The 10,856-nt window shown below is 59.2% G+C and overlaps 1 protein-coding gene across 2 annotated transcripts; it reads left to right on the forward strand.

Moving 5' to 3' along the window:
* Positions 1–1,309: 1,309 nt before the first annotated feature.
* On the forward strand, positions 1,310–10,804 carry MADCAM1 (mucosal vascular addressin cell adhesion molecule 1). Of its 2 annotated transcripts, none has more exons than XM_010387763.2 (5): positions 1,310–1,370; positions 2,412–2,696; positions 3,077–3,403; positions 6,255–6,443; positions 10,179–10,804. In XM_010387763.2, the coding sequence occupies exons 1-5, from the start codon at positions 1,310–1,312 to the stop codon at positions 10,397–10,399; spliced, it is 1,083 nt and encodes a 360-aa protein (XP_010386065.1). In that variant the 3' UTR covers positions 10,400–10,804. The 2 variants fall into 2 exon arrangements, with proteins under 2 accessions (XP_010386065.1, XP_030792542.1); XM_030936682.1 differs by having other exon boundaries at positions 6,255–6,440.
* The last annotated feature ends 52 nt before the right edge of the window (positions 10,805–10,856 follow it).

A 10,856-nucleotide genomic window follows, 5' to 3' on the forward strand; every position in this document is an offset into this window, starting at 1 on the left:
AGCCATCATGACTGCCACCACAGGTCTTCATTGAGCTTGGAGGAGAGCACTGTGGGAACCACAGCAGAGGAGGGTGAGGGGGAGGAGTGGGCAGAACCTGGTTAAGGTGAGGAGCAGCCGTGCAGAGGCCCAGAGGCTGTGGGAGAGTCCCGGTGGTGCAGGGCTCCCCAGGCCGGGAGCCTAAGGGGTGTCAGTGTGCCCAGAGGGGTAAACAAACCACAAGGGGAAACAGAACCAGAGTTGGGGGCTTGGAGGAACAGATGGGTGGATTCCAGCGCGTTTGCAAGGTGAGGTTCCCACGACTCGCTGACGGCAGCTGTGAGTGGGGGCCCAGCCAGCATTCCTTCCAGATCCCTCTTGTGGACCAAGATCCAGGTCTCAGTGTAGACCAAGGAACAGAGGTAGCCCCCACTCGCCTGCTAGGTAGGCGGCCTCTGCCTGTGTGATGGAAGGAAGCCAGGCTCAGGGATTGGGTGACTTGTCCCAGGTCCAGGAGGGTCGCACAGCTCCACGACGGCCAGGAGACCCCAGCCCAGGGGGCTTCCATCCCCAGCGACCTTCACCTGCCCCCAGGGGACCCCAGCCCACACGATGTGGCCCGCAGCGCCGGAGCAGGGCGAGGCTGCTCTCCACCGCCCCTATGCGGCTGCCCGGGAAAGTGCAGGCGGGCCGGGAGCGGTGGTTCAGGCCTGTAGTCGGAGGTGGGCGGATCACCTGAGGTCGCGAGTTCGAGGCCAGCCTCACCAACATGGAGAAACCCCATCTCTACTAAAGATACAAAATTAGCCGGGCGTGGTGACGCATGCCTGTAGTCCCAGCTACTCAGGAGACTGAGGCAGGAGAATCGCTTGAACCCGGGAGGCAGAGGTTGCGGTGAGCTGAGATCGTGCCAGTGCACTCCAGCCTGGGCAACAAGAGCAAAACTCCGTCTCAGAAAAATAAATAAAGAAAAAGCACAGGGGACCCGCCGTCGGGGCGGGGCAGCGCTGCCCGGCCTCTGTCCCACTTCCATGCACTTGACCTCGACCCTCCCGCCTCCGTCTGCGATCTTCCCGTGTACCTGAAAATGAGGCCTGGAACGGACCCAGACCTTCCTGCCCGCCCGTCCTGACTGGCCCCAGGGGCCCCCGCCCCATTTTTGTCCCCAGCCCCTGCCTCTCTGCCGCCTCCAGGGTCGGGGGTCAGGCCGGGAAAGCCCCTTGGGAAGCCCCTGGGGAGCAGCTGGAGCGGGGTCGCGGGGCGGCGGGAAGGAGCGGGCGCCGCTATTTAAGCGGCTTCCCCGAGGCCTCGGGGACAGAGGGGACTGAGCATGGATTGGGGCCTGGCCCTCCTGCTGGCGGGGCTTCTGGGGCTCCTCCAGCCGGGCTGCGGTGAGCAGGGGAGGGGGCGCGGGAGAGAGGAGGGGATCAGGAGCGAGGAGGGGGTGCGGAGGGGAGGGGGCGCAGGACAGGGGAGGAGGCTCAGGGGAGGGGAAGGGGCTCAGAGAGGAGGGGGAGCAGGACAGAGGAGGGGGCTCAGGAGAGGGGAGGGAGCTCAGGAGAGAGGAGGGGGCTCAGGAGGGGAGGGGGCTCAGGAGAGGAGGGGCGCAGGACAGAGGAGGGGGCTCAGGAGAGGGGAGGGGGCGTAGGAGAGGGGGCGCAGGACAGAGGAGGGGGCGCAGGAGAGGGGAGGGGGCGCAGGTGAGGGGAGGGGGCGCAGGAGAGGGGAGGGGGCTCAGAAGAGGGGAGGGGCGCAGGAGAGGCGAGGGGGCGCAGGAGAGGGGAGGGGGCGCAGGAGAGGCGAGGGGGCGCAGGAGAGGGGAGGGGCTCAGGAGAGGGGAGGGGGCGCAGGAGAGGCGAGGGGGCGCAGGAGAGGGGAGGGGGCGCAGGAGAGGGGAGGGCGCTCAGGGGTGGGGGCGCAGGAGGGGAGGGGACGCAGGACAGAGGAAGGGGTGCAGGAGAGGGGAGGGGGCGCAGGAGAGAGGAGGGGTGCGCAGAAGTGATTGGTGATCCTGCCAGAGGAGGGGGCTCGGAAGAGGCAGGGACTGAGAGAGGAAGTTGGGGGCTCCGCGCGGCCCTCTGACCCGCAGCGAAACCAGCTCCAGGCAGAGGGGGTTCGGGGGACTGGGGCTGAGGCGGCGGTCGGGGCGGGGTTCAGGGACCGAGCCTGGGAATCCGGGTAGCGGGGAGGCAAGGACCAGGGAGTGGGGCGGAGGGTCCGGGAACCCGGCAGAGGCGGGGCGGGGGTCCGGGAGCGGGGCGGGGACGGGGTGGGGATCCGGGGGTGCAGGGGAGGGTCCGGGAACCGGGCAGAGGCAGGGTGGGGGTCCAGGAGTGGGGCGGAGGGTCCGGGAGCGGGGCGGGGCGCAGGGCAGGGATTCGTGGCGGGGTCCGAGACCCCGCGGGGCTGAGCGAGAGCCGCGGTCGCCTCAGGCCAGTCCCTCCAGGTGAAGCCCCTGCAGGTGGAGCCCCCGGAGCCGGTGGTGGCCGTGGCCCTGGGCACCTCTCGCCAGCTCACCTGCCTCCTGGCCTGCGCGGACCGCGGGGCCACGGTGCAGTGGCGGGGCCTGGACACCAGCCTGGGCGCGGTGCAGTCGGACGCGGGCCGCAGCGTCCTCACCGTGCGCAACGCCTCGCTGTCGGCGGCGGGGACCCGTGTGTGCGTGGGCTCCTGCGGGGGCCGCACCTTCCAGCACACCGTGCGGCTCCTTGTGTACGGTGAGGCGCCCCCCCGCCCCCGCGCCCTGCCTCTCTCTGACCCTTGGACTCACGGCCCCTTCCCTACGCCACCTCTTCCTGGAAGTCTCCCAGATTGCAGGCCCGGTCCCAGCTCCATGCACAGCTCCCCGAACCCAGGTCCCCAGCCTTCGCTTTCCCCCAGCTCACCCCAACCCTCCCAGGGCGGGCCCTGGCCCATCCTTCAGTCTATTCCAGCATCCCAGGGTGGGGCCTGCGCACAGGCCGTCCCCACTGCCGGTTCATCAGCAACCCCCACACATCCTTGGCCCCAGCTCCAAGCCCCCTCCGGGCTCCAGCCCCTCCATCCCGTCCAGCCCTGACTCTGGGCTCAGCCCTGACCCCTGACCCCTCCATCACAGCCTTCCCGGACCAGCTGACCGTCTCCCCGGCAGCCCTGGTGCCTGGTGACCCGGAGGTGGCCTGTACGGCCCACAAGGTCACGCCTGTGGACCCCAACGCGCTCTCCTTCTCCCTGCTCCTGGGGGACCAGGAACTGGAGGGGGCCCAGGCTCTGGGCCCGGAGGTGGAGGAGGAGGAGGAGCCCCAGGAGGAGGAGGACGTGCTGTTCAGGGTGACAGAGCGCTGGCGGCTGCCGACCCTGGCAGCCCCTGTCCTGCCCGCGCTCTACTGCCAGGCCACGATGAGGCTGCCTGGCTTGGAGCTCAGCCACCGCCAGGCCATCCCGGGTGAGTCCGCAGGGTCCCCTGGAGACCCAACCGCTCGCCAGCCTTGACAAGCACTTCGGGACGGGGGGGGGGGGGGACGGGGGCAGCACCTGTGCTGTGGGGCGCTGGGAGGATTGGATTCCCCCACGCGGCCAAAGCGACATTCATTAACTCAACATGTATTTACTGAGCACCCGGCCCCCAGCACAGGTCCCACCGCTTCCCTGCCCACAGCGCTCCACGGCTCCTGCCTTGGGGTCAAAGCCCAAGTCCTCCCCGGGACCCACAGGAACCTGCACCACCTGCCCTGTCCCCTTCCTGCCCTCCCTCCACCCTCTCTCCCCCTCCTCATTCTGCTTCAGCCACACGGGCCTCCTCGCTGTTCCTCCAACACGCCAGGCATGATCCTGTCCTGGGGCCTTTGCACGGCTGTGCCCTCTGCCTGGAATACGCTTCTTCTGGATCTTTCCACGGCTCTCTCCTCCTCCCCCTCAGGCCTCTGCGTGAGTGTTGCCTCCTCCGTGAGGCTTCCCTGGATTCCCGTTTAAAGGGTCAACCCTCGACCCCCAACATGTACAAACACAGGCACAGACGCACACACGTGTACAAACACAGGCACACACGCGTGTACAAACACAGGCACAGACGCACACACGTGTACAAACACAGGCACAGATGCACGTGCACACGCGTGTACAAACAGGCACACACGCGTGTACAAACAGGCACAGACGCACACACGTGTACAAACAGGCGCACACGCACACGCGTGTACAAACAGGCACACACGCGTGTACAAACACAGGCACAGACGCACACACGTGTACACAGGCACAGACGCACACACGTGTACAAACACAGGCACAGACGCACACACGTGTACAAACACAGGCGCACGTGCACACGCGTGTACAAACAGGCACACGCGTGTACAAACACAGGCACAGACGCACACACGTGCACAAACACAGGCGCACGCGCACACGCGTGTACAAACACAGGCGCAGACGCACACACGTGTACAAACACAGGCGCACATGCACACGCGTGTACAAACACAGGCACAGACGCACACACGTGCACAAACACAGGCGCACATGCACACGCGTGTACAAACACAGGCACAGACGCACACACGTGCACAAACACAGGCGCACGCGCACACGCGTGTACAAACACAGGAACAGACGCACACACGTGTACAAACAGGCGCACATGCACACGCGTGTATAAACGCGCGCCCGTGTGAGTCCTCTTTCCCTTCTGTCTTGTTTCTTGACACCTTGGATAATATCTGATATCCCCCAATCACGTACCTTCTCTGTCTTTTCCACGACCTTCTCCCACTGTGGCTCCCAAGGTGGGAATCTTGTGTCTTGTGCACGGCTGTGTCCACAGAAGCTAGAACAGGGCAGGTGCTCAATAAACCCTTGCTGAATGCTCGGATGAAGACATTTAACGTGGGCCGGTGCCCAGGGAGTACTGGCTTCATACCCTGTCCAGTCCCGAAGCCACTGCCGGCTTCTCCCACTAAAAAGAGAGGGATTTGTCCTCCCACAGGGCACCCTGATATCCATGTTAATGCGTGTGGGGTCATGAGTTTCAAGCAATGGGCTCCCGGGGATGGAGCAGAAGCTGGGAGACCCGGGAGGTCTTGGTGGTGGGGGTGGGGCTGGAGTGGGCAGAGAGGAGGCTGGATTTGAGGGATATTTTACAGAACATGGGTCCTCTCGGGCCTCAGTCTCCTCATCAGTCCCACAGGGGATGGAGCACAAAGCCAGAGCAGGAAGCCCCCAAGCACCTCCTCTCTCCACGCCAGCCTCCTCCCAACTCTCCTCCGTCCACAGCCCATCATAATAAACGCGGGACCCCACTCACTATCACGGCAGCCCAAAGAGGTGACTCACACCCCTTTGACAGTTAAGGAAACTGAGGCACGTGGAGATTAAGGAGCCTGCTGGGGTGATGTTGCCAGTAAGTGGGGGCCCTGGAATGCCCGGACTCCCACCCTGCCCACTGTGGTGCCTCAGTTTCCCCATCTGTCCAGTAGACTTCCCTGACTGTGGGTCCTTTGTAAATTTCAGGGACCATGTAGCTTTCAAAGCACTTTATAAATTCTAGGTTTTAGGCCGGGTTCACGCTTCTAATCCCAGCACTTTGGGAGGCTGAGGTGGGTGGATCACCTGAGGTCAGGAGTTCAAGACCAGCCTGACCAACACAGTGAAACCCCATCTCTACTAAAAATACAAAAATTAGCCAGGTGTGGTGGTGCACGCCTGTAGTCCCAGCTACCCAGGAGGCTGAGGCCAGAGAATCTCTTGAACCCGGGAGTTGGAGCTTGCAGTGAGCCGAGATCGTGCCACTGCACTCCAGCCTGGGCGACGGTGCGAGACTCCATCTCAAAAAAAAAAAAAAAATTGGCCAGGCATGGTGTCTCATGCCTGTAATCCCAACACTCTGGGAGGCCGAGGCGGGTGGATCACCTGAGGTCGGGAGTTCAAGGCCAGCCTGACCAACACAGTGAAACCCCGTCTCTACTAAAAATACAAAATTAGCCAGGCGTGGTGGCGGGTGCCTGTAGTCCCAGCTACTTGGGAGGCTGAGGCAGGAGAATCGCTTGAACCTGGGAGGCGGAGGTTGCAGTGAGCCGAGATCACGCCATTGCACTCCAGCCTGGGCAACAAGAGCAAAATTCTGCCTCAAAAAAAAAAAAGAAGAAGAAGAAGAAGAAATGGAAATGGGCCCACCAGAGGGGTCCAGGAAAGGGGTTTGGAGAAGTTCTGGTCCCAGCCCTTGTCCAGATGCAGAGACTGAGGTGGGAGAGGCAGGGCTGGGGCAGCAGAGAGAAAAACAACCCTCACTCTGTTTCTAGTCCTGCACAGCCCGACCTCCCGGGAGCCCCCCGACACGACGTCCCCGGAACCCCAGGCCACGACCTCCCCGGAGACCACCCCCCAGCAGGGCTCCACACACAGCCGCAGGAGCCCGGGCTCCACCAGGACTTGCCGCCCTGAGATCTCCCAGGCTGGGCCCACGCAGGGAGAAGTGATCCCAACAGGTTGTGAGTGCTGGTCCCTGGGGGCAGAGAGGGTGGGAAGGGCTGAGAGCAAGAGGTTCCTTGGATGAAGACTTTAGACAAGAAATTGCCCTGTCCAGCTTCAGTTTGCCCATCTGTCCAGCTTTGGTTTCCCCGTCCATTCTGCCTCGGTTTCCCTGTCCATCCAGCCTCAGTTTCCCCGTCTGTTCTGCCTCTGTTTCCCCATCTGTCCAGCTTCAGTTTCCCTGTCTGTCCAGCTTCGGTTTCCCCGTCCGTTCTGCCTCAGTTTCCCAATCTGTCCAGCCTCAGTTTCCCCATCCGTCCAGTCTCTGTTTCCCCGTCTGTCCAGTGGGCTTCTCTTGTGGGTCCTTTCTGTAAACGTCAGAGACTGTGCAGATTTCAAGGCACTTTGTAAATTCTCAGCCTCATAGACTAGAACAATCTTTGGAACAGAAGCAGAAAGAGAATGTGGTCACATAAGTGATTTTTTTCCTTTTTTTTTTTTTTTTTTTTTTGAGACAGAGTCTTGCTTTGTCCCCCAGGCTGGAGTGCAGTAGTGCAATCTCGGCTCATTGCAACCTCCGCCTCCCGGGTTCAAGCGATTCTCCTGCCTCACTCTCCTGAGTTGCTGGCATTACAGGCACCCATCACCATGCCTGGCTAATTTTTGTACTTTGGGTAGAGACAGGGTTTCACCATGCTGACTAGGCTGGTCTCGAGCTGACCTGAGGTGATCCACCCGCCTCAGCCTCCCAAAGTGCTGGGATGACAGGCGTGAGCCACCGTGCCTGGCCCACATAGGTAATGTCAGAAATGCTTGTTCCCCGGTGCCACAAATAAAGAGCACTCAAATTTAATTGTCTCAGTAAGGCCATTTTTACTTTCTGCAGAAAGGGTGCCCATTGCAGATGGAACAATGGCGAGAATACACCTGAACAAAGGAAAAGCAGACGTATTATCCCTTATGCATTTGGGTCTTCCTTTTTTTTTTTTTTTTTTGAGATGGAGTCTCGCTCCGTTGCCCAGGCTAGAGTTCAGTGGCGCGATCTCAGCTCACTGCAAGCTCCGCCTCCCGGGTTTACGCCATTCTCCTGCCTCAGCCTCCCGAGTAGCTGGGACTACAGGTGCCCGCCACCTCGCCCGGCTAATTTTTTGTATTTTTTAGTAGAGACGGGGTTTCACCGTGTTAGCCAGGATGGTCTCGATCTCCTGACCTCGTGGTCCACCCGCCTCAGCCTCCCAAAGTGCTGGGATTACAGGCGTGAGCCACCACACCCAGCTGGGTCTTCCTTACTGCTGTGTCCTGTATCCACTGGCTGGAGTGGGACATCACAGTCTTAAACTGATACCCCGTTTGCTAACAACCTAAAACGTTACTACATAGATAAGTGCAAAGGAGGACAAAGGAGAGGAAGTTGCTTACGAAAGATTTAAGGAAGCGATAACATTTCCAAATAAGGAAGGGGCATAAGCTATGAGCTAAGACTTGCCTGGGACTGTCCAGACACGCCTGGGTAAGCCCAAGCAACTAATTGGGCTAAAGTGTAAGAAATAATAGCTGATAGGAGGCTTCAGAGTAAGAAGCTATTATTTCTAGTGTCTATTATTTTATTTTTAAACCAAGACGAGCTTTGAAGAGGAACTTTTCTACTTTCTACAGGTAATTTCAAATTTAAAAGTAAAGGCCAGGAGCGGTGACTCACGCCTGTAATCCCAGCACTTTGGGAGGCCGAGGCGGGCAGATCACGAGGTCAGGAGATCGAGACCAACTTGGCTAACACGGTGAAACCCTGTCTCTACTAAAAATATAAAAAATTAGCCAGGCGTGGTGGTGGTGAGCGAGATTCCGTCTCAAAAAAAAAAAAGTAAAAATAAGTGTGATCAGGCCAAGCACAGTGGCTCATGCCTGTAATCCCAGCACTTTGGGAGGCAGAGGCAGGAGGATCACTTGAGCCCAGGACCATTCTGGGCAACATAGTGAGACCCCCATTTCCACACCAAAAAATTTAAAAATTAGCCAGGAATGGTGCTGTATACTTGTGGTCCCAGCCACTTGGGAGGCTGAGGTTGGAGGATCACTTGAGCCCAGGAGGTTGAGGCTGCAGTGAGCTGAGATCACACCTGGGTGACAGAGCAAGACCCAGTCGGAAAAAAAAAAAAAGTGTTGGCCAGACATGGTGGCTCACGCCTGTAATCCCAGCACTTCGGGAGACTGAGGAGGAGGATCACCTGAGGTCAGGAGTTCGAGACCAGCCTGGCCAACATGGTGAAACCTCATTTCTACTAAAAATACAAAAATTAGCCAGGTGTGGTGATGGGCGCCTGTAGTCCCAGCTACTCAGGAGGCTGAGGCAGGAGAATCACTTGAACCCAAGAGGAGGAGCTTGCAGTGAGCCAAGATCGCACCACTGCACTCCAGCCTGGGGAACAGAACGAGATTCCACTTCAAAAAAAAAAAGTGTGGTCATACATTTCATGGAGCCCAATATATCCCAAGTATTATCATTTCTTTTTTTTTTTTTTTTGAGGCGGAGTCTCGCTCTGTCGCCCAGGCTGGAGTGCAGTGGCCGGATCTCAGCTTACTGCAAGCTCCGCCTCCCGGGTTCACACCATTCTCCTGCCTCAGCCTCCCGAATAGCTGGGACTATAGGCGCCCGCCACCTCGCCCGGACAGTTTTTTTTTTTTGTATTTTTTTAGTAGAGACGGGGTTTCACCGTGTTAGCCAGGATGGTCTCCATCTCCTAACCCCGTGATCCGCCCGTCTCGGCCTCCCAAAGTGCTGGGATTACAGGCTTGAGCCACCGCGCCCGGCCAAGTATTATCATTTCAACAGGTAATCAGTATAAAATAGTATGAAGGAGATATATTACACTCCTCCTTTTTCCCCGAAGTAATTCTTCAAAGTGCAGATTGCAGGCTCAGCACCCTCCGTGGTGATGAGCCGTCCTCTCTCTGGACTGCCCTTTTGTGTGTGTGTGTGTGACAGAGTCTCACTCTGTCACCCAGGCTGGAGGGCGGTGGCGCAATCTCGGCTCACTGCAACCTCCACCTCCCGGGTTCAAGTGATTCTCCTGCCTCAGCCTCCTGAGTAGCGGGGATTACAGGCACCTGTCACCATGCCCGGCTAATTTTTATATTTTTAGGAGGTACAGGGTTTCACCATGGTCAGGCTGGTCTCGAACTCCTGACCTCATGATCCGCCCGCTTCGGCCTCCCAAAGTGCTGGGATTTCAGGCGTGAGCCTCCGCACCCGGCCTGGACTGCCCATTTCTTTTTTTTTTTTTTTTTTTTTTTTGAGACGGAGTCTCGCTCTGTCGCCCAGGCTGGAGTGCAGTGGCCGGATCTCAGCTCACTGCAAGCTCCGCCTCCCGGGTTTACGCCATTCTCCTGCCTCAGCCTCCCAAGTAGCTGGGACTACAGGCACCCGCCACCTCGCCCAGCTAGTTTTTTGTATTTTTTAGTAGAGACGGGGTTTCACCGTGTTAGCCAGGATGGTCTTGATCTCCTGACCTCGTGATCCGCCCGTCTCGGCCTCCCAAAGTGCTGGCATTACAGGCTTGAGCCACCATGCCCGGCCTGGACTGCCCATTTCTAAACTCTAAGGTGCTATGCGCGTTTTGAAAAGGTCACAGTAAAGTCCTTTGTGAAATCTCAGGGGATGTGGTAACTTCGGAAGCTCGTGTAGCCTCTGAGGGACTCCCCTTCCCAAGCTTGCAGAGGCCTGGAGGGCTCTGACCGGCGTCTCCTGCTCTCCCCAGCGTCCAAACCTGCGGGTGACCGGCTGCCCGCAGCTCTGTGGGCCAGCAGTGCGGTGCTGGGACTGCTGCTCCTGGCTTTGTCCACCTATCACCTCTGGAAACGCTGCCAGCACCTGGCTGAGGACGGCGCCCACCCACCAGCTTCTCTGAGGCTCCTGCCCCAGGTGTCGACCTGGGCTGGATTAAGGGGGACCGACCAGGTCGGGAGTAGCCCCTCCTGAGTGGCCGGCCCTTCCCCCTGTGAAGGGAAAACAGCTTGGACCCCTTCAAGCTGAGAACTGGTCGGGGCCAACCTGCCTCCCGTTCTGTTCAGAGTCATCCCTCTGCTCGCAGAGAGGGATGCACATTCTGATCGTCTCCTTTGGAAAGGCTCATCAGAAACTCAAAAGAAGGCGACCGTTTGTCTCACCTACCCGTGACCTGGAAGCCCCCCTCCCCCCCGCTTGAGTGACCCCCGACTTTCTGGACAGAACCAACGTACTTCCTATATATATTGATTCATGTCTCATGTCTCCCTAAAATGCGTAAAACCAGCTGTGCCCCGACCACCCTGGGCCCCTGTCTGGGCCCCTGTCTGGGCCCCTGTCGTCAGGACCTCCTGAGGCTTTGGCAAATAAACCTCCTAAAAGGATAGAAACTTGTCATTTTTCTCAGTTGACACCCACTCCGTGGAGAGGA

The sequence above is a fragment of the Rhinopithecus roxellana genome, chromosome 8, assembly GCF_007565055.1.
Source record: "Rhinopithecus roxellana isolate Shanxi Qingling chromosome 8, ASM756505v1, whole genome shotgun sequence".
NCBI classification, from domain to species: Eukaryota; Metazoa; Chordata; class Mammalia; order Primates; family Cercopithecidae; genus Rhinopithecus; species Rhinopithecus roxellana.